This window comes from Phocoena phocoena, chromosome 1 (assembly GCF_963924675.1).
Source record: "Phocoena phocoena chromosome 1, mPhoPho1.1, whole genome shotgun sequence".
NCBI classification, from domain to species: domain Eukaryota; kingdom Metazoa; phylum Chordata; class Mammalia; order Artiodactyla; family Phocoenidae; genus Phocoena; species Phocoena phocoena.
Window position 1 is genome coordinate 147,964,506 of NC_089219.1, and position 23,783 is coordinate 147,988,288.

The 23,783-nt window shown below is 47.2% G+C and overlaps 1 protein-coding gene across 1 annotated transcript; it reads right to left on the reverse strand.

Moving 5' to 3' along the window:
* Nucleotides 1-72: 72 nt before the first annotated feature.
* On the reverse strand, nt 73-19,594 carry TRAF3IP3 (TRAF3 interacting protein 3). Its single transcript, XM_065880105.1, is given in 16 exon segments — nt 73-163; nt 758-879; nt 1,636-1,721; nt 1,724-1,762; nt 2,856-2,915; nt 4,407-4,469; nt 5,001-5,136; nt 7,119-7,256; nt 7,379-7,519; nt 9,796-9,867; nt 16,463-16,558; nt 16,652-16,681; nt 16,943-16,967; nt 17,250-17,313; nt 17,447-17,594; nt 19,250-19,594. Coding segments are annotated over 16 exon segments (1,656 nt in total).
* Nucleotides 19,595-23,783: the final 4,189 nt, after the last annotated feature.

A 23,783-nucleotide genomic window follows, 5' to 3' on the forward strand; every position in this document is an offset into this window, starting at 1 on the left:
AGTACCCAGACCTGAGTTTTTTACTGAATTTCTTGCTTCTGATTATCACCCAAGGCAGCTGTCACCAGTTATTCAGAGCTTCAGGCTGTCCTTATTGGCCAGGAACACTGCCACTGCTATAGCAGTCAGTGCCGTCAGCATCAGAAGCCATCGGCCACGTTGCCTTTGTGAGGAGGGAGGGGGAGAGAAGAGAAAGAGGCCATGGGTTGGTCAGAGAAGATGCAGGCAAAAATAATCTTCCTTCTTCCCATTCTAGCCCAGTGGAAAATCTTGGGTTGTTGGAGGAGAAAAAGCTTTTTATATCTCTGTCTCTCTCACTTTGCCCCCTCCCTCGGGATAAAACCACTTTCCAGTGGTCACTGGCCCAGCGAACCACAGCCAGCGGGGGCCAGGTACTTAAATACTGATATGAATAATCAAAAGTGGAAAATAACTCAGCAAAATTATATTCTGTTTATATTCCTTTTCTCGTCACTCTGTCCTTGCCACTATGCTCATAATAGACTAAAAGAACACCGTTTCATACTTCAGCTAGTAGTAACTCTTTTCCTTCAGGCTCAGGCTTTCCATGAAAATTAGGCTTGGAGGCATGAGCCAGTGTTTCTTTACATGGTTGCTATACTCTCAGTACAGTATAAACCAAGCTGAACGGGGCCGGCTGGTCAGATGTTGGCAGGGGCTGAACAATTTTATGGGCAAGATTTGGCTAAAGGAGGAATCGTCCCACGATCACCTAGGGCTGTACGGGAGGATAGACCCTCTTACTCTGGGAGGCAGCTGCTGGCTCTGGTTCAGCTCTTCTCGACAATGCTGCAGCTTACGCAGGCAGGAGAGATACTCATCACTGAGGCTGTCTAATTCTGAATGCAGTTCTTTGCACTGTGTGGGGGCGGTGGGGGGGGCGTTGCGGGAGAACACCACCAAGGTCATCAAGACAGTTTTGTCAGGGACAGAGCTCAGGTGGGGGAGAGGGCCCTGTGTAAGTTGCCCTGTCATTCATTTGGAATTTTTACCTCCATCCTCCCTTCCCAGCTTTTCTCAGAGCTTTCAGTTTGCCTTCTGTCTCACCTAGTTTGTTTGTAATGTGTTCATTTAAATGATTGATTATAATGCATATTATTATATATTACACATGTGTGACAGTTGTATGTGCCAGTGCTTTGTAAATGGAGACACACAAAAATGAAGTTCCTATAGCACGCACAACCTGGAAGAGATCTTAGTGCAAGTCTCTTTGCTGGGAACTAGTTGTGTGTGAACACTTCAGGAGCTACGTATTTCTGTGAGTATGCAGATAGGAAGAGTTTTGTTATTTAAAAGACACTGTATAAAGTTTTAAGATACTCAACGTAGGACAGAGTTTGAGGAGTTAATGTGTTTGTTAAATGTGTTTGAGTTTAGGTTGACTTTCTGAAAAGTAACTCTTTAGTAAAACCTTGAATAAGGGTTGGTATAAACAAGAGAAAAGATTGACAAGTTAACCCGAAAGCAAAGATGTTTTATTCAGGCCTAAATGAATACCTGCACGCACCCAATCACAACTTAAGCTCAGAAATGCCTGTTGTCTGGCTGCCTCCCAGCAGTTTCCCTGTCACTGTAGGATGAGCCCCTTACTATCGGAGGTCACCATCTCACCTCCATTTCCTTGGCCAGGAGCTGCAAAGTTTTCTTTTGGAGCTGGTCTCTGAAATCCCAGTCCTTCTCCTTCCCTGGACCACTGCGTTATGGGAGGGCTTTGGACTCCACCCAGGCAAAGCCTGATCTAAAAAATCAGCCAGATTCGCAGTGAAAGTGAGATCCATACCTCTGAGGAATGGTCCCTACACACTGAGAGAAGCCCTAAGCGGGAGGGAATAAGGAAGGGCCTGTCCCTGGCCAGACCGTGTGGATTGCAATTCTCTGACTTTTAAAGAACATCCATTGGGATCCTGCCCAGACTGGACAGAGAGTGGGAATTTGAGCCCCTTGAGGGCAAGGTTGGCATTTTACTTTTCTCTGTATCTCTAGTCCTGTCTAAAGCCAGATACTTTTAGAAAATACTTATTAATTTAGTTTCTTTGGTTGCATGTCACATCTTTTAGACTGGGAGGTTTGCTGGATGCTTCAGTATAACTCCATTTTCCTTCTGTCCTTGTTTCAAAATGATGAGATGAGAATGGCAGTCATATAACTCATCTTCATGTAGTTAAAGATGGTTTTTCAGCCACCTGGCAGTCTGCATCTTGGTGAAGAGAGCCCTGGCCTGGGAGTCAGAAATTCTGGATTGTGGTCATAGCTGTGTCCTTAATTTGTATGACCACAGACCCTCATTTACCTTCATTTTCTTATCCATCCTATGTGGGCATAATAATTCCTTCTTTATATTCTACCCAGTGATTGTGATGACAAAACAGAGGGCCATGTGCAGTGGATAAATGAGGAGCTTTTGCCCCTCCAGATGTATGATGAATTCTTCTCAGGAAGCTAAGGCAGCAGACTTGAGGGCTGAGAGTGGGGTGACTGTTCCATGTGACGTGGTTTCTACTTGGGGAGCTGGATGTGGTTTGGAAAGTTAAGGGTAAAAATTAACATAAAATCCTGAGTTCAAAATCAATTTATTGAAATATTCAATGCAGGCATATGTTTTCAGAGGGAGTGGGAATCCTTTTCACAGTTTATATACCTCTCAGGATAGGAGGCTAACTAAACTATTCTCAGAGCCAATGATGAGTCCTTAAAATGGCCCTCTAGCTCCCTGACCTAATAGACTCCCAGAACTGGGTGGGACTCCAAGAGGTCATGTAGTCCATCCCGCTGTCTCTAGGCAGACAGGGAAAGGGCAATATCTTAGAATTTGTGGAAATAAATTTGCTGACCTTTCTTTGTTAAGAGTTTCTCCTGTTCTTGAAGCTGTAAGGATTGATTCTGAAGCAGACCTGTTGGAAAACACAAGGAACTTCTCTGTGCTAGCATATTTACTGCGAAGAGTAACTTTTCAGAACTTCGCTTAGAACCTTAATGATTGTGTTCCCATCTGTAGTTGGTTGAATTGTGTCTCCCCCACCTGCCCCCCACAAATTCATATGTCAAAGCCCTAACCCCCAGTACTTCAGGAATGTGACCCTATTTGGAGATAGGTTCTTTGCAGAGGTAATCAAGTTAAAATAGGACATTAGAATGGGCCCTAACCTAATATGACTGACGTCCTTATAAGAAGGGGAAATTTGGACACAGACGTGGATGGATGGAAGATGTGTGAAGAGATGGACAAGACAGCCATCTCCAAAACAAGGAAAGCGGTCTAGAACAGATCCTTCTCCCAGAGCCCTCAGAAGGAACCAACCCTGCCTGACACCTTGATTTTGGACTTCCAGCCTCTAGCACTATGAGAATGTAAATGTCTGTTCTTTAAGTCACCCAGTTTGTGGTGCTGTGTTTTGAACACACCATCCTTATGTCTTTTCCTACCATGTACATTTAAGTCTCTGCTTAAATGTTACCCTAGAAGAAAGACTTCCCCAGATGACCCTGTGTAAAATAGCAACTATTTTCTCTTTAACCTGCTTTATTTTTTCTCTGTAGCCGTTATTAATACCTGACACATATTTGTTCACAGAAGCTCTGTAGTCCACTGTAGTGTTTCCTTAGAATGTAAGCTTTGTTAGGGAAGAGACCGTGCCAGCTCTGTTCATTACTGTATCCCCAGTGAGTATCTAGGGTGCCTGGCACTTGGTAGGGGCTCAATAAATATGTATTGAATAAATAAAGGCATGATTTTGAAGTGACTTGCCCATTCAGCTCCCGCTGTGTAGGAGCCCGGCTTCTGCTGGTGTTCTTTTCCCCTTAGCCCTGTGGCTGCCTTGCTGTTTTCATATTCATTGCTGTTTGCATGAAACTTCTCTGTCAGGGTGTCAGAGGTTAAGGTGTGAGCTATTAATTGAATCAGGTTCTGCAGCTTTTCAGAAATTGCCTGCTTTTCTTCTGAGACGTCCCTTGTCTTCTTTGGCCTCAACATGTAATTTTGAAGTGGACTGAGGCATATGTATGTAGTGTGAGCTTATTTTCTGAACCATTCCTAGTGACAGGTCTATGTGACATGTACATAATAAATTAGACTATATAAAATAAGAACTACCTTAGAAAACTCAACACGTTTTGAAATCTGCAGTTCTGGGGGAAATGCAGGTGGTTGTCAGAGAACATGGTGGAGAAAAGTAGAAACAAAAAAACCCAGAGGCTAATGTGGAACTTGTGAAGAGCTGTAAATGGCCTCACTGCAGAAGAAGAGGGTCTGAAAATGCAGAGATAGAGGATATGCCAAGGACCAGGCTCCCCATCCCTCCTTTGGGTGCCTTTCGTGGGGCAGGAGCCCCAAGAACACCAAAAAGCCACCTGTGCTACTTTCAGAATCTGGAAAAGGGACTTACTCTGCAACTGCTGTACTTTGGTCACCAGGGCAAGTTTCTCCTCCTCTGACCTCTTTAGTTGATCTGAAAATGAAATAATGCAAACCAAAATAGACGAACCTAAGACTTAATGAGCTCGCCCCTGAGGCTGGAAATTGTAACAGATGCTGTCTTGCCCATGGCATCTGACAAGTGTCAAGTGGAAGTTGCTCTTTCTTCTGCTTGTCCCAGTTTGGAAGAGGTGAACCAGAACCCGACTACCTGGGATTTCATCTGCATCAACAGTGAGCTGAATTAAGGGTTATATGTGCACATAATTTGGTCTTCTCTCAGCTGACAGAGGCTGTGACTGGGAAACCTTCACTATGCCTTGTGTTTCAACTGACCTTTCCGTTTAAATTAGGAATGCGCCCTTGACACGTGACTGCTGTGTTCTGGCTTAGAGGGATGGGCTGGATCCTTTCAGTCTTGGATGATTAAAACAGCCTTGACTTTTTCTCAAAGTCAAATGAAATCGCCAAGTCAACCAAATGAACAAGCGAAAGACTGAAGCCTTTCCACCCAGCTTCCTTTCTCTGGGCTCCTTCAGCCAGAGGCCTCCAAGGAGAAGGGTACCTTGTAGGTGCTGGGTATCCAAGCTGCACAGGTCTCTGTCCCGCTGCAGGCGTTCAGTCTTGGTCTGCAGCTCCTGGCGCTCATTCTCCAGAAGCCTTAGGGCCTGGTTCATCTGTAAGTCTCTACTGTCTGCTCCCTGGAAGGAGGAGGAGGGGTGGACACAAGCAGGTCAGTGCTAGGGTGGAGGTGGGGGGCGGATCCCAAGGAAGAGGAAAACTAGAAAACTGTGGAATTTTAGAGCTGCAAGGAGCCTTAGGGAAATGGAAAAATATGAAAAGTTTTTAAATTCTTTGCTCTATTCCTCACGCTTACAGCAAACAGTGCATTAGATTTTTGATGTTCACAAGGGATACATTTGGGTAAATGCCCAAATTAAGGAATACTGAATCATCACTTTTCTAGATGTCTTCACTTTGTCTTTACTTCTCATTCTCACGCTATCTGGGGTGGCGGGGGGAGGCGGGGTGGGGGGGGGAGGAGGCGGGTAGGATCATTTTTCACAACGGATTAAGGTTAAAAAGAAACGGGCCTTCTGGAGAGTTGCCTTGTAGGTGATTCGAGGAAGAGAACAGTGGGTGAGATGTGGCTGCGGTGCAGCGCCCAGCGAGGTTCCCTCCTGTGATAAGACGACTCACTTGCTGTTTCTTATCAAATGGGCTTTTTTTTAAGGAAAAAAAAAAAAAAAAGAATTTTAACGTCCTTTGAGAAATTCTTTGCCTTTTAAAATAAAAAATTAAAGAACAATATAAGAATAATTTGTACATAAGAATATAAAAAGTGAGAAGCAAAAATAGCGAGAAGCAAATTCTAAGGTTTCTGTTTTTTAATAGATTTGAAAGGAAATCTATAGATATGTCTTTTTTGCGGTACGTGGGCCTCTCCTGTTGCGGAGCACAGGCTCCGGATGCACAGGCTCAGCGGCCGTGGCTCACGGGCCCAGCCTCTCCGCGGCATGTGGGATCTTCCCAGACCGGGGCACGAACCTGTGTCCCCTGCATCGGCAGGCGGACTCTCAACCACTGCGCCACCAGGGAAGCCCAACCTTAAATGTTTTTAACCCCCATTCCTCTGTCTGATCGGTTCTTCCTTTTTCTACATTTGGAACATTAATTCTTCATAAACAAATATGATGTCTATGAGTACAAACTGCTCGAGGTAATAAGGGAATTACAAATGTCTTTTTAATGACTTTGAACTAGAGTTGCACTCTTCTTCATTGCTAATAGGATATTGTATATAAAACTCAAACACATTGATATCTGGACCACCATCCCCCCAACAAATTCTTTACAATCACTCAAAATGTTCCCCTTTCTCCCTGCTCACCTTAGAGCCACACATTAAGGTTTAGGTTGTTAAAAAACATAACAAATAAACAAAAACAACTTTCACACTTCATTGATCTTATTTCTAGAACTGGCACACACTAGGATTCTCAGATCCCAGCTTCAGTAAAAGTATAAAGAGACACTTTTGAGGTGGGTCCTCAAAATTCCAAACCAAGTAAGTAAAATCTGCGAAAAACAATAGCTAGTATCTATGGAGAGCTTATATGTGCGAGGCATTGTGCTAAGTGCTTTGCATGGATTTCCTCACCTAATCCTCACAACGATCCTATGATAGAGGTACCGTTATTATCCTCATTTTACCGATGTGGAAACTGAGGCTTAGGAGGTTAGTTGACTTCTCCACGGTAAACACGGATTGGAAATGATGCAACCCTTGAGAATGCCAAGGGTCTACTGATTTGGCTTAAAAAACACATTGGCAAGATGTGTTAGTTGATACTCAAAACTGTAAGTAAACTGGTGACATTTATTCTGCCCCAGTAGTGGGCATTTCTGAACTGGATGCCCTGCTGGGATGGGGTGCAGAGAGTGGGTTGGGGCATGACAGTAGGCTGATGACTATTCCAGCCCAGCCCTTTGCATTCGGATGATGTCATTTCAATGAACACTTAGGTGTCATTTGCATGAGCAGTGCAGACATCCTTGCTAAACTCAAAATTAGCTTTGGGTCCCCCTGCCCAGCAGCAGCTTCTCTCATCACTGCTGTCAACACCTCCCTCCCCTAAACCCTGCCTTCCCTCCCCACCTCCCTACTCCCAGGGCCTGGTACCTGCAGTTTGGACTGAAGCACGTGGAGCTGGCTCTCCAGCTCCCTGTGCTGGGTCCCCAGGGTCCTCCAGTCCTCCTTCAGAGCCTCGTACTGGCTCTTCCACTCTTCACACTTCTGCTCCGCCAGAGCTAGGGACCGCTGAGGGAGATCAGAGGAGAGGGTGGTGCCTTGGGGGTTCCAGGAGGTCATGCAGCTGGCTCCCTTGCCACCCAGACTGCCCCAGGGTCCCCAGCCCCAAGGATTATGGAGCATCCCCACACCTGTGTGCTCTGCAGTTGCTGTTCTGCACTCATTTTCTCCTCCAGCACTTTCTGCAGTGACTCCTTGGCCTTCTGCTCATAGCTGTTTTTCTGGTCTTCCATCTCTAATAGCACCTTATTCATTCCCCAAGGAGTGTATTTCTGTAAATTTGAGGCAATTCAACAAATACACATTGAGCTACTGTGTGCTAAAGCCTGAGCAGGGATACAGAAATGAAAAGAAATTGGTCCTTGCCCACAGGGCAGAGATGTCAGTAATCTGGTGGACCTTCTTCCAGGCTGGAGGCAGGCAGGGAGAGTCCCTCAGGTGATGTGAGAGGTGAGTGGGGATAAAAAACTGCCCTGGGCATGCTGGGCATTCTCCCCTAGGCCTTCCACAGGCACTTGAAATCCAACATTTCCAAAGGGAAATCATCCTTCTAAACCTGCTCCTATCTCAGTGACCAGCATCACCACCCACCAAGTCTCCCAAACCCTAAACCAGGGAATCACCCTTGATTTCTCTCTCACCTTCTTCAAGGAATCAGTTCATCATCAAGCTTTGTCAAGTCAATGTCTTTAACAGCTCGTACCTGTATCCTCTATCCCTACTGCCACCTCCTTAGTTCAGACCCCAGTAATACTATTATATGGATTATATCGAGACTATATATTATCTTCATGCCTTGCCTCCCTTCAAACCCTTTTCAGTCCTGCAGCTAGAGGGTTCTTTCCAAAACGTAAATCTGATCACGTCGCAACCTGCTTAAATCTCTCAGTGGTTCTCAGTATTCTAAGAATCAGGTCCAAACTCCTTGGCATGGTTCCTACTTACAAGCCCAGACTTTCATCTCATGCTGCCTCCACGCAAGCTGAACTGCTTGTAGGTCCTCTAAGCACTGTGCTTTTCAGCCTCTGCCTTTGCCCATAAAGCTGCTTCTACTTAGAGTATCGTGACCCACACTTTTCACTTGGTTAACTTCTACCCATGTTCAAGATTCAGCTCTAGAATCATAAATTCTGATAAACTTGGCCAACCATACCTACCCCTCGTCTCTTTATGGATTAGGTAGTTTTACTGGTGTTCACATAGTATCTGTATTTCTAATCTGTTGACTCATCTGTCTCCTTTAAGGGACTGTAAACTCCTTTGAGGCAGGGAGCATTTTTAAAAAAATAAAATTATTTTTGTAGGCTTGGGGATCTGAACAATATTCAGTAGTCAAGTTTTAAAAATTAATACATTTGTATTTTTAGAATCTCTCATGGCTTCAAGATCAAAAATAAAAAGACACAAGAGCAGCTTTGCAAATTCACTGGGGGTCTTGCCCTTCCAGTGCTTTTCATTTTTATGTCCTGTGATTTTTGGGAAAGCGGGAGCCTTTTACTATCGATTCTGGGTTACCCAACTGGGTAAGAGATAGTCTAGATAATGCAAATTTAGAGTTCAATATCAAATCATTTCCATTTAGCTTTGGAGTCATCTGAAAGTTTGGATTTAAATGTTGAGTGGGTCTTATGTTCTTGGAATTGTCACTAGAAACCAGATACAGGAGTTACTGGTTGAGATCATACATGGTTATGTCCAGGTTATTGGATTTAACCATGCTGGTCACTGACCAGCTTTATCCCCCATTGAAAACGAGTAGACTGGCATTCTGGATTATCTGTCAGTCTCTTATGAGCTTGGTTGGCATTACTGAAAAAATAAAAGTTGTGGATCCGCAAACCCATAGACTATATAGACTATAGACTATATGTTCCCCTGCAAAATTCTAACTACGTGGCCACCTTATCTTCCTAACATCAAGTGGGAGCAGTCTGGCCGGTTCATCTCGTTCTCTTGACTTATCTCCCCGCCTGTCAGAAATCTATCACTTCTCGAGTGTGAAAACTGACTTTTTTCTATCTCATGTAATCCAAGATCAGGCCAATCAAGAGATTACCGGAGCTGGATAGCAATGCCACAGAAAGCCAGGAGTCACAGTCTTTTACTTTCTCCCAGGGATTGCTGGTAGATAAAAGTTGCCCATGGCATGAAAATCATTTTGCGAGACTTCATTGTAATATCCAACCCATCTGTTCAAATATTAGGGCCTGTGAAGTTCTATCCAGGTGAGCTGAATCTTTACCAAGGGCCTCTCCCTACGTTTCCAGGTATTCTCAAAGTTCCCCTGGAGCTGGCAAAGCGCTTAGTGCTGGGCTTCATTTCCTAGGGTACAAAGTGAAGGACACCAGGAGAAAGGGAGAGGGGGATGGAGATAGTGTTTTGGTGAATTGGAGACCAAAGTGAAAATGGTAAAGGCCAGAACTGGGTGAGTAGGGATGGGTGCATTAATCTCTAGCAGGTCATGTTTCTAGAGAGTAAGCTTGACGTTCAAGCATTCTCTCCCTTAATTCTAGATTCCTGGGCTAGAAGTGTCCTCCGGAATGCTTACCTGGGTACAGGTGTACAGCTGGTTTTCCAAAGATCTCAGTTTGCCCTTCAATTTGTCTTCATTAAGCTGGCCCTGGAGCAAATGGGATGAGTTAGCCAGAATACAGCTTGGGCCAGAATACAGCATGCAAAGAGTTTTGTTCCGTATTCCCAGCCTACTGCCTAGAATAAACAGTGTTTGTGGAATTGAGCTCTTTCAGGAGGTAGAGAGAGGGAGAGATGACAGATGTTTGGAAAGAAAAGGATCTTTTCCTCTTTCTCTGTAATAGGAGAAGGAAGAATCAGACTGGACCCCAAAGTCTTCTGTGTACCTTGAGGTTTTGTATCAAGTGGCTCAGGATATCATAGCAGGGGCCCATTTGAAGGAAAGCTTCTAAGCTCTCCTTTTCTTCTTTCATTACCTCTCTCCCCTGTCTGGCCAGGCACTTCTATACTCCGCACCTCCTCTCAGTCTAGTACCTGGCCCTTTACCTCTAAAGGCCAGTAGGACTAAAGGGGTCTCCCCTCCCAGGGGGAACATACATCCCTCCCTTACCCCCTGTTATGGGCTGAATTATGTCCCCCTAACCTCCCCACAACGTGCATACGTTGACCTCCTAATCCCCAGTACCTCAGAAGGTGACTGTATTTGGAGATAAGTTCTTTAAAGAGATAATTGAGGTCCTTAGGGTGGGCCCTAATCCAATATGACTGGTGTGCTCATAAGAAGAGGAGATTTGAACATCAGGATATGCAGAGGGAAGGCCACATGAGGACACAGGGAGGAGAAAGCCATCTGCAAGCCAAGGAGAGAGGCCTCAGAAGAAACCAACCGTGTCAACACCTTGTCCTCACACTTCTAGCCTTCAGAACTGTGAGAAAATACATTTATGTTGGTGAAGCCACCCAGTCTGTGGTACTTTGTTATAGCAGCCCTAGCAAACGAATACAGTCCCCTCTCTGCCCTACACACACACACACACACACACACACAGACTCAAGATGAGAAATTCTCTAAGAAAGCAGGAAAGGGAGGAGGGATATTAAGGCAGGGTGTGTATGTGTGCGTGGTAGTGACGGTGGTGGTGAGAGGACCTCCCAGAAAGCCACATGCTATTTATTCACGATCTGGGTCTGTCTAGTGGCATTTTGGACATTCCAAGAGGGACGTAAATCTCAAGGGCGGGGGTGGCGAAAGGCAGGCAGGCAGGCCCGTTATTTGTTTCTCAGTATTTCTGCTGAGCAGCCGACAGCTTCCTTGCTGCCTTATTCTTTCCTCCACCTGTAGACATGTTCCTTTTTCCCAGGTAGGGGTTTTGTTCCTCCAGTCCTGAGTCTGATTTAAGGTTGTGTGTGTGAGGGGGTGAGGGCGGGGAGGTGCCGTGGATGAGAGCCAGTTTCGCAGAGAAAAGGCCATGGGTCTCTTTAGCAGTAACCGGTTCTCATATCCTTTCGCTGGCTTTTCCAAGCAGGCCCCGTGGGACGCTTGTGAGGTCTAGAAATTACATTTCTCCTCAGGCCTGAGACGCCACCGTCCCTCTCCGTTGGGAGACGGCTTGGACACGGCTTGGACGTTTCCAACCCTTACAATGTTTCTGGTCTGTAACGGCCAGAGGGCAGAGGAGCCTCTGTTTTCTTTGTTTGTTTGTTTGTTTTGTTTTTATTTTTTTCGGTATGCGGGCCTCTCACTGTTGTGGCCTCTCCCGTTGCGGAGCACAGGCTCCGGACGCGCAGGCTCAGCGGCCATGGCTCACGGGCCTAGCGGCTCCGCGGCATGTGGGATCCTCCTGGACCGGGGCACGAACCTGTGTCCCCTGCATCGGCAGGCGGACTCTCAACCACTGCGCCACCAGGGAAGCCCGAGCCTCTGTTCTGAGGTCTGTCCCCCTCACTGAGTTTCAGGGCACCTGGGAGAGGCAGGAAGTGGTATCTCACAGCTCCTGTTTTGATCTTGTTTGGCCGATTCTTCTAACCCTGGGAGCCAGGGGGCACCTCCACCCTTTTTCCTTCCTGTATTCCTCAGCGGGGCCTTGCAAAAGCAAAAGGCTTTGCCAAAAATAATTTTTCAAAGTGCCTTCTGCTATGAATGTTTTTCATAATGTCTGGTGTGAGAGCCGAGGGTCAGGATTTGGCATCTACAATAACCACAGGGCTTTGGGACAGATAGAACAGATGGAAAAGACTTCCACTGTTCTGGGCTCCAGAGTAACTGGGAAAAGTTACTCCCCTGCATGGCCTGTTCATTATTAATCCACAGGTCCTGAAATCAACTCCTTCCACCTGTATCGCAGCTCCGGGTTCAGAGAGTGTGACTGTGTATTTTCCTTTGCCTAAACTCTTACTTTGCAGGATGCAATCAAACCCACTGAGTTTGACAGTTTATCTTGTGGTAGTTTCAGAAGAAAACAAGCCCAAGGCAATATTCTTACAATTCCCTCAGTCTCCTACCCTTTCTGGGTAGCTCCCTTCTCCTTCCTTAGTATGGTTTCTATCCAGTATTTTTGCCTCTTCCAACTGTTTTTGTGTTTTAGCCACTCCCCAGATTACTTTTCCATTCACGTTGTAATAGAAGACAATTCAGTTAGCCCCTTCAGTGGAGACGAAGGGCCACCCAAGTCTGGGGCTTGAAAACATCTCTGATCCACAGCCCCGCCTGCCCAGACTCCCCAAGGCAGGCAGGGAAGTTGCAGCCGAGTTGTTGCGAATGGGGCATGTGGTTTCCTGGTCTGAGCCCCGGCTCTCCCCACATGAAGCCCAGTGGTACAGTATGGGGAAAGAAGCACTTTTTACAGGCCAATTGTGGAACTTTTTTGGCAGTAGCATCCCAGGAACCCAGGGTTCAGAGAGCATAGTATCCCCGCTTGTAAAAGGGAGCAAGGTGGAGGCCATACACACCCGATGCTGGTCTGAGGGCTTCAGCTCCTGCTTCTGCTTGGCTTTCCCCTTGCCTCTGATCTGCTCTCCAGAAACACCACCGCCTCACCGCAGAAGCACCAGCCCACTTATCTCTCTGCTCTACTAGAGGTTGCTTAGGGCCTGCAGCCAATCCCCCACTGCGCTGTCATCTTAAGATCTCATTTCCACTTTGCAGAACTCAAAACCCACGTGTGCCCTGCTCTGGGTTTGTATTGCCCCATACTGAGGGCTTGCTTTCTCTACTGCCCAAACTGTTTCTGCTCTGAAGCTTGGAGCCAGCTCAGGAGTCTTTGCTGTGCCCCAGGGCCTGTCACATCCAAAAGGCCCAAAGTCATCTTGAAGGTGGAGGCAACAGAGGGAGCTGATCTCTGGTGTTCTAATAGAGTTTGTGGTGAGCTTCTCTGCATGTGCATTTGGAGATTCAAATTATGGAGGCCAAATGGAAAAAAAAATAAAGGCCTGAACTTGGCTGAATATCGGAGTCCCTGTTCTGGCCACATTCTTCCACTTAACTTTTCCCAAGTATGGAAGTCTGGGACTGTCTTTTCATTGAAGTTGAGCTTTCCAAGGAAGGGGTAGGGGGTTGAATTGTCTTGTTTTGGGGGAAGCAAGAGCTGTTAACTGAAAAAACCTGAGACTATTTTTCTTAAAAACGGGAAGCTGAGGGGTTGGTGGGGAGGAAGAAGACAAAAAGGGTGAATATTAGGGGGTGGGGGGAGAAGGGAGGGAGAAAACCACAGCTGGAGGAACTCCTGCACCCCGCAGGAGCATGGAGCGAAACCGCCCTCAGAGTCTACCTTGGAAATGTCTCTTAATAAATCCTCCCCATTCCCACCACGCTGGCTGTAATTCAGCTTCTGATTGTGTCTTACCTGCGGTATTGCAAGAACTTTCACCACCCCTACACCCACTGGGAGCCAGGGTCCTCATTGTTGTCAGAGAACCTTTTATAAGGTTTATAAAACACAGATCTGATCAATTGCTTTCAACTCAGTTCTACAGCTATCTTTTTCATTTCATTTAATTAATTAATTTATTTCTTGGCCACGCCACACGGCACGTGGGATCTTTCTTCCCTGACTAGGGATCGAACCCGCACCCCCCGGCATTGGAAGCGTGGAGTCTTAACCGCTGGACCGCCAAGGAAGTCCCACCACAGCTATCTTAGTACACGTGCTGCCAAGCGAGTGCAACTCCACGGCTACTGGACAAGCTCCTTCTCAGGGTGGGCCGGACACTGCTAAGCGTAGGGCTTTAAACCTGAGGAGAACGTGGTCCCACTGCTCCCCTGCTTATTGCCTGCGGCAGTGTTTCTCAAACTGGGGTGGCATGCATTCTCATGATATATATATATATCTTTTAAGAGGGAATCTATAACTATTTAAGTTTGAGATACCCTATTCAACAGAAAAAGTTTAAGCGCCATAATTCTAAAGACCTATCTGAGGCCCCTTCGGTCTTATCTTTGGAGCTACTCTGACACAGTCCCTTCATTTCCATCACACTCTGCTATACCCTACGCTTTGTTACACCTAGGCCTGTAATCATTCTGATTCCTTTACTGTGAGCACCCTTTTCCTTTTTCCTTCTTCTTACTCTTCATCATTCCTGCTTCTGTACTGGTAAACTCCTATTCAATCCTTCCAGACCCCACTAAAATGGTCCGTTTCCTTTGGAGTCTACCCTATACCACCTCAGGCAGAAGAACTGCTCCCTTCTCTTTTCTCTGTGTCACTTTGTAGAAAGTGCTGTTACAGCTTTAGCACACTGCAGTAGAGTTATTTATGACCTGTCTCTCTCTTCCTGGCTGATGTTGGAACTCCTAAAGACAAAGCACCCTACCTCTGTCCCTGTAGCACCCAAGCCAGCACATAGTTGGAACTTATCAGATGTCTGTTGAATAAATGAATGAGACAGTCTCAGTTTAGTTCAGCACCGGAAACCACCTGGCATGCACAGCTGTCTGTCTCAGGCTCCTACTCAGCTATGAAAACAACTTCCTTAACCAGCAGGAGCCCTGAACATAAACACCTAAATCCGGATACAGTGACTGACATGAAGAGGGAGGGCTGAGCCTAGGAGTCTCTTTGACATCACTGCAAACTTCTTAGTTTTGTCCCACGTCCTCCCATCCCATCTCTCTGTCTAAGCACAGCCATCTACGTGGTAAGGTCAGATGTGCACGGAGGCTGGGAGGTTGTGTGTTCTCTCTGTGCACCCGGGGCTTTCTGCTCCAGTCGCATCAAACTGCTTATGCTCCCTGAACATTAAAGTCTAGGGGTTTCGATGTGGGGTCCAAGGACCCCTGGGAATCCAGGATCTGCAAGGTCTTCCCTTTTCCAACTACATATCTGTGTGAGGCTGGATTTTCCTCATATGCTTCAACCAAAACAATGTATTAACAACAGACTGAATGCAGACGCAAATATGAGAATCTAGCTGTCTTCCGTTCAGACATTAAAAAGATTTGCCAGCTCGGTGCTTTGTGACCACCTAGAGGGGTGGGATAAGGAGGGAGGGAGGAAGACGCAAGAGGGAAGGGATATGGGGATATATGTATGCATATAGCTGGTTCACTTTGTTATACAGCAGAAAATAACACAACACTATAATTATACTCCAATAAAGATGTTAAAAAAAAACAAAAAACAAAACCAAACAAAAATTTGAAAAAGCATAAAACAATGCCACTCCTCTCACTATTTTTTTAAGAAATATACTATTTTTTGCAAAGATATATAATTTAGGTTCACATGTAATCTATTTAATATTGTTATTTTAAAATTAATGCATATTTTAAGATTCCTGTTTTCATTTCAAGTGGTAAATATAAAAAGTTCTTTGGATTTTAATATATATTTTTAAAGAGTATAAAGGGGTCCTGAGATTAAAAAGCTGGAGACCCATTGCATTAACCTATATCATGCCTCTGGTTCTTTGCCTATGCTGTATCCCCTGCCCAGAATATAGTTCCTGTTTCCACATTTGCCTGGAAAATACTAATATAACTATAAATATTTCCCTGGTTCTCCCCTTCTGTGGATTCATTCATTCCTCCTTGTATTCTACTATATCCTGAAAGCCTTTATTTCTCACATCGCTGCTTTGTTTAGGCATCTGTCTCCCTGACAAAACCGCAAGCTCTCTAAAATCAGGAACCCTGTCTAATTAATCTCGTTTCCAGTGCTCAGTGTAGAGAACATGACTTATGAATATTTGTTGAATGAATGGACTAAAATCAGGAAGTCTGAATTTTAGATCCAGTTCTGCCTCTAACTAGCAGGGTGACTGTGGACTAGTCACCTGACCTCCCTGACACTCAGTTTCCTCATTGGCAAAATGAGAAAATTAACTAATCTCCAAGGTCCCTTCCCGCTTTGGCATTCACGTCTGGGCTGACCAGTAGGTGTAGGATGACTTGGAATTAATATTGGTGTGAATCCCATATGAAAATAGTTGCATTTATCACAGTCAGTAATATTAACTGAATTGGGACCGTCCTTTCTTCCAACAAACTAAAAAATGGAAACTCTTGCCTCTTTTGGTTCTGGGTCTTCCCTGGGTGTGTCCTCAGCTGACCACCCTGGATTGAGCCAAGCTCTCCCATATATTTACTGTGACATGTTTGACCTCTAGGTCTTAGCACCATCCCCCACTTTCAGCCTCTTCAGTAGCGAAAAAGCCCCTTCTCTTGCTGGGATGGTATGGAAAGAAGAATGAGATAGGCACACATAGAAGTCCATGAGCTTTGTTCAAGCAAAGATTTCCCTTACCTTCCAAGAGCTGTCAGAGGCCCGAATCAGGGCAGACAGTAGGTCTTGGAGAATCACCATTTTCTGTTTTAGAATCAGCTCCCTCTGTAGGGCCTCCTGGGGGGCAAAATGCAAGAGGGTAAGATTAAGTTGGAGGAGAAGGGAGCAGATGGATGGAGGAGCTGCGGGGAGAATTCACATGTTACTTACTTTGAGGTACTCAGAAAGCTGGATGATTTCCTAGAGAGAAAGAAAAAGATATTTAAGAAGATTGTAAGTTCCCTGAAATCCTAGAACATGGAACCCGAGCCAGGATTGGCTTGTGCTGAGTAAACTTTCTTCCTTGACTCAGGGTCCCTCCAGGCCCCCATGTCTATGCTCATCCAGGAAGAGGGTACCCCTCCATCCCAGCTGAGTTTACCGTGGAATTCCAGAATGTCAGAGCTTGGAGTAGAGTAGATGCCACCTGATTCAACACCTTCACCATGAGGATTTTCTTACCTTATCTAGAACTGCAACTCCATAACTGGAAGAGAAGAAAAAAACACAAAAATAAAGAACAAAAATGACAATGGATCAAAGAAATAAGAGTGTCAGGAGGCGGTGTATTGATTCCTTCTCTGATCTCTTCTGAAGAGCCAATGGGGAAGCGGAGGGGGGGAAGGCCTTCCTTTTTCTTAATTAAGGTGGACGTGGAAGTTCCTTGTGCTCCTCTCCGCGTTCTGGGGGAGGGTTCAGGTAAAAGCTTAGGAGAGAGGAATGGATGGGCTGTGAAGGAGTTGAGGTCAGGAACATGAAAGGTACTCACTTGGTTTGCTGACTGGCATCGTGCTTAATTGTTGGCTGTGTTTCTTCTGCCTTTGTCTGAGTGCCTGAGGGATAGGGATAAGGCAATTCAGAACCCATGGGAGAGGCAGTGAGGGAAGTGGGGAGGGATAGGGACTCTCCACTGCCAGCGAGTGGAAATGCCTCGGCCCAGTGAGTGAAGGAAGGCCCTGCTCTTACCACGGTGGTGTTTGGGTGGCTTCCTGATGGGAGGGTCCTGTGGTGGAAGGCCCCCAGCCTGGGAGGGGAGGTGGTCAGCTGGATCCCTCCAGGTGCCTAAGGGAGGATGGTGTTGGGTTGCAAAGACTTCGGAGCTGGTCCCTGACACCTGGAAAGCAAGTGGGGGATGCTGAGAGCCTAGACAGAACCTCTTAGAACAGAATTCTCCAGCTGACTGCAGAAAGATGAGCCAGTGATCAAGTTTCAGGTCCAGAAAACCAAAGGAACCCATTCAAGCCTTCAAAGCTACAAGGTTATCCCTGCTCCTGCCCTTTCTTGTCCTGGCTGGTGGGATCGGTCCTCCTCAGTTCAGGCAAATGGGGAGCTGGGTTTGTCTCCAATTACTCTCTCTAGAGTCCCTGATCCCGGAAAGAGAACCGGTCTGAGGTGGGAGTGAGGGGATCTGGGATCAGGTCCTGCCTCTTGTTGGTCTCAGTCTCCTGGCTGTATAATGAGGAGCTTGGAGTAGATGGTGTCCAAGGTGCCTTCCTATTCTAGAGGTGGTTTCCTTCCTCTTAGTAACAGCTGGACTATTGTTGAGGTTTTGTGTGAAGAGAAGGTAAATTAGGCAGCTGTAGGGAGGAATGCAGCAGTAGTTGTCACAATTTTGCTTGCTATTTTTACATTTTCTTCTTACAAACTAAAAAAATTTATGTTTGTAACATAACACTAAAAGGCTAAGAAATGCATGTGACAGCTAATCATGCAGACTAACTGAATCTCAAGAAACCTTAAATAACTGATAGGCTCAGGAAGAGTTCTTTAGGTAACTGTGTTTTCTGTTCTTTTTCTCCTTAAAATTATTTTTTCAACCGAAGGCACGTAGAAACCTTCTTGCCTTAGAAAGTACACAGTTGGTTTTATTTTACAGCTGGGCTCGAGGATCATTCTTCTGGACAGCACCTCCTGTTGTGGATAACACATGCACTGGTTAAGAAGGCCCAACAGAGCACCTACTCTGGGGACAGTACAATACCAGTTACTTCCAGGGAATCCGGAGGACCCATCCCTGCTGTCCACATGCTCACAATGTGGATAGGAAGACACAGATGGTTTGCTGGCTGAGTTCATTTCAACGTACCCTGGCTTTTGCCAGCACTGCTCCTTCCCAGGGTGGACTAATGGGCCCTCTAAAAGTTACACAATCTTAGAGGATTTATAACCTCATAAAAACCACAGAGAGCAGAGGTGGCCTGGAGAAGCTAGGGAAGCTAGGGCTTCCTGGGCCAGATGGCAGCCTTAGGTGAACGATATTGGAATTGGGATGGCCCAAGAGAAAGAGAGAAGGTGGGTGATGCAGCAGCCTTACAGAAGAATAGAGACGAGAAATGTGTGTGTGTGTGTGTGCGTGTGTGTGTGTGTGTGATTTGAGGGAGACATTAAGAGATTGGTCTGTGTCCCTGGCCTACAGTAAGCATTCATCGAATGTTTGTTGAATGACGGAGGAATGAATGCCGTAGAAGGTATGTCTAGATAGACTGAACTTGAACTAATACTAGGAATTAGCTATGGAATTGTTTTTAAATTATTCTTTTCTCTCCTAAAAGGCAAGTGCAAAACAAAAAGATAGCTAAACAAACAAAAAAAAACCCCAAAACACAACAACAAAAATATCTGTTGAATAAGTGGCTAAGGGAGACTTTATGATAACTGAGGAAGGATGGACTTCATTTAAATCACTTCTTAGTGACCTTGAGCCCACCCACCTGCCTTGGTGCTGCACCCCATCCCCTCCAGAGCACTGTGTCCCTCTACATGGCCCACCTGCTGTCTGGGGGAAGAAATCCTGTTGGCCCAAGACAAGGGCTCCTTGAGGTCGGTCGCCTGGCCTGGCCTCCTGGAGGGACCTGGCTCCCTGGCCTGCGGGCTCTGTGCCTCGCCTTTCTCTTCCACCTTCAGGTTCCTCCGTCTGAAAAACTGCTGTTGTCGTGCCCTCTGGAGCTGTTCCCTCTGCTGGGTCCTCAGCACCTTCCCCACCTGGCGGCAAGTGGTCACATTGGGGCGGCAGCGGCGGCTCTCACGGGTCTCCTGCCGGCGCTCGCACTTGGCCTCGTAGCTCTCAGCCCACCGGGCCAAGCCAGAGGCAGGCCTAGGGTCTGGGCTGATCATGATGACCTCCCGAGCACCTGTTGTGCTTGGCTTCCAGTTCCTGGAATAGCTGCCCGGATCTGCCAAGTGCCAACAGAGAGGCGAAGAGGAGGGGTCAGGAGATGGGCCGAAAAATGGCCATCTTCCTGGACGAGGGGGTAGAAATAGCACAGCGTCCCATATGTGTGGGTTGACAACTGAAGAGGGGATGATGTCATACGGGAACTCAGGACTTCTGGATTCAGCCTCTAGACTAATTTCTGCTCTTCTCGGGCCTGTGTCTCCCCTTCTGCAAAGTGGTGAGATTCCCCTGGCTGCCACCTCTTCCTTGACCAAACGTCTCACCCTGCCTCTGAGTTAGGGGAACGTGAGAAATAATTGATAAAAATCACTAAAAGCTTCTTCTGGAGGGCAGATGGGGCTGTGTTCCTTTTCCAGGGACTTCTAAAGAACCAGTTAAATTGGCTCCCTGATCCCCAATCTAAAAGGAAAGCCAGAATCTTCACTGCTCTCTTGGCTGAGTTGTTACTAACAGAGGTGAGCAACTTTTCTCAAGGCCTGGAGGGATAGCCAAACCCCTCGAGGTGCTACCAGTCCTACGACCAGCACTCACTGTCCTCTGTTTAGCCTTTAGCAGCTATCTTGCCAGCCTGGTCCTGGGCATGGTTCAGGAGGGACACCCCACGTTATTGCCTACAGTCATGGAGCCCTGACCTCGGTCCCTTGGCACTCCACTCCTGGCCCAGGACTGGGCTCTGACTCTGAGGTACAGGACAACCCAGATCCATACTGGCTGATAACTTGCCATTTGCCCATCACTGGCCAAAACTCATTTCAGAGCTTTCAGCTCAGTATCTCTTCAAGTGGCAGGTTCCATTTTTTTAGGATCACCTCCCTGTTAGGGCTAAGTATGGTGCCGAGTCTGCTTTCCTTAGCCCAGACACAGATTGTGCCATCGAAACCAGCAACGATGTGGATTATACCTAAATAAGGCTATTGCCAAGAAAAAGGAAACCAAAGCGAACAAACAAAAACAGTAACCAAAAGTCCCCAGGGAACCAGGCTTGGAGTAGAGACCACACTTGCTGCCCCTCTACATGGCCTTACCTGCTACTCACATAACCCCACCCTCACCCCTTCTGCCTTCTCCGTGCCCTTCTCTCTCTTTCCTACTCTCCCTCACCTACCTTCTGCAAATTTGTTCATTCTCCTAGAACCCTCTGGTAGCTTGGCTGAGTTGGGGCTGGACATGGCTAAGCTGGATTCTGAGCACTGGAAATTCTGGTCCCTGGGGTCAGTCCAGAGACTGATGAAGGGAGGGGGACTTCCCCTTACAGCTGCCGCCTCTCTCTGTCCCACAGCCTCACTACCCACTGCCCTGGGAATCTAGCTCCCGGGGAGGTCAGTGAAGGGATTTCTCAGCTTCACCAACCAGGAGGCATTTGCTGGCTCTGGCCCTTCGGGTTTATTTATAGTCAAACAGACTCGACAGGTAGCAGCCTCTCTGCCCTTTCACTGGAGTTCCCTGCTCCTCCTGGATCAGTCTGGAATTCTCTGCAGGATTCTTGCTCTCTCTTTCTCTCTCTCTCGTCATACGACTCCTTCTGGGGGCTCATGGGTGGGGGCGTATCACACCCTGAGAGGGAGTCTTACACAGTCAGACCCTGTTCGCTCTCCAATGCCTGACTCTCCAGGCTCGGAGGGGCATCTCCTGGCCTTGGGCAGTGCTGACCCCAAGCAGAACTGTTAGATTGTCAATGCTTGTCCGCTCCTCGTCTCATCCCTGGGTGCCTCTCCCCTTTCTTTAGGCTTTTCTCCTCACTCCTACTCTGTAGGGTCCCCTCACTTCTCACCTGCCACTTTCTTTGTTTAAAAACTTAGGAAAGGATCTGAGAGGCCCATTCATATTAAATTATGAAGGACTGGGTGTGCAGGTAAACTCCACTTTCAGAATCTATACTTGTGGTTTCCTAAGCCATAGGCCCTAGTTATTCTGCCGTAAATGGGGGAGACGGGGTGCCCCGACCCTGGACTCAGACTGTGTGGACTCCTGTCCTGGCCCTGTCATCTACTACCCACGTGCTTTTGAACAAGCTATTAACTGTCTCTATGTCTCTGTCTCCTCATTTATAAAGTGGGAACCTACCTCCTAAGGTTATGAGGATTAAAGAGAAAATGCATGTCCACAAGCATCTGGGACATAGCACACAATAAATGTTAGCTTTTGATAATAATGTGATTATTATCACTCCTGTCCTACTGATCTTGGATATTGAAGACTCAATGCTATAAGGCAAATGTCCCGAGCTAACCTAGCACTCCAGGACCGAGAATGCCTCATCCTCCAACTCCCCTGCCCCCTTTCTCTTTGAAGGGGCACTGTCTACCCCACGGAGGCGATGCTGGTCCCTGGTTGAAATCATATTTACTGTTGCTCTGTTCCTCTGACTTCTGGGTGTAGGCTACAGGGAGAAAGGACTACTCTGTGGTCTGGATACAACTGCCATTTCAGTTAGGCCTGGCAGAAAGGCAAAGAAGAGAGGACTGCCTGCTTCCCACCTTTAAAATGTGGGGTGCTAGGTCCCCTCCCTGTTTGGTTCCAGGTAATCCCTCAGGCTTCGTAGACGAGGAAGATCCCTTGATTGTGGAGAATCCTCCTGCCTCCTGCTGTGAAGAAAAGAGGGCTGTCTGGGAGAGATAAGTGTGTGGGCTCTGTCTACACTAGTTCACTGAAACGCATGGCTGCCCTGCTCTGTTTCCAGTGGGGGTGGGGGGCGCAGACGTTAGCCCTTGCTACCCAAGCTGGGAGTTGCAATGGGAAAGTCTCCTCAGAGATGTGAGTGTTCTCAGGCCCCCAGGCTCTCACACTGGGTAGGATTTGTTGTGGCACACCTGGGTAGAATCATACCCAGCTTTCCGGGAGGTCTTGGCTATTCTGATTTGCTTAAACACAAGAAGCCATGTGGACGGCTGACTGACAGAGATGGGCTGTAGAAGAAAATGGAACGGGTCCCCGTGTGCTTCAAAGAAAGGTCACTGGGCCACTGCCCAGGCAGCCCTTGGTGGCATGACAGGGCCCAGCTGGAGCTCTGGGAAAGGGTGGTATTGGCTGGGGGAGACTGTCCTCACTGCCACAGGGGGAGATCAGGGCGCTGCCCTCACCTGACTGTGCTTTGTTGCTGCCTTTCCCGGTCTTTGCTCCTAATTCCCTGCTGTGTGTGTGATAAATGGCCTCCTGCATGAATGAACGGTCTGGCCTTCCTAGCCGAGAGCTCTCAGAGTGAGGTAGGAGAGAAGGGGCTGCACGCAAGCTGCTGGGCAGGCAGCTTGGTGCTATGGGGTCCCTGCTGTGAAGGGAGCTGTAAAATGCGCCTCCCATCACTGGGGAGCCTGAACCCTTAGTCATCTGACTCACTGCTAATCTAATCTTATGGACGCAGCAAAGAGTGATGGAAGCTGTGCCTCTGGAGACCAACGCGGGACACTTTCCTGTGTACCCAACCCCCAACACTCAAACTACAAAATCCACTCCAGTATCTCCCCTTTCAGACCAGGGAAGCTGGCAGACAGAGCCTCTTCTGCCCCACCCCAGAATCGGAGGTCCCCAACCTGGACACAAAAGCCTCCTCCTAAGTTACCTTGGGTCCCAGGCTCCAACCCAAGCAGCTCAGGAAAGCCTCCCAGCTCCTGGGCAGATCTCGGCTCTGGTCTCTGATGGGGCAAGCTCTCAATCCATGGCTCTGGGCCCCCTTAGCATTTCCCTTCTTGGTACTGTCTTTCTTTTTGCACAGCAGCCTTGCTGAAACAGGAAACCACAATACTTGCTCACCCCAGTTCTTCTCTCTTCCTCTCTGGTGTGATCTGAGGGGCGCCTGAACCTTGAGGCCTTCAGGGCTGGGCTCAGGAGCTCCTCCCACCAGCAGGCATCCCAGCCACCCTTTCTCTTGCTCTTCGATTGGTCTGAGCTCTTGGTCAGTTTCAAGTCAAAATTCCCTTTCTAGCTTAGACAAGGATGGGTCTCTGGGTCAGATTCAAACCTTGCAGTTTCTATGAAGGGGGAAAAAAGGCCTTTTTGACCTAGAAGAGAGGTTCCAGTGTAGGTTTTCACGTGTATCAGGTAGTTCCCTGTGTAAGGATTTTCTCTTTTCTTACTTTACTTCTTCCCAATCCTGGTGTTGTGAAGGCTTTCTGCTCTTCTAAAGTACTGGTA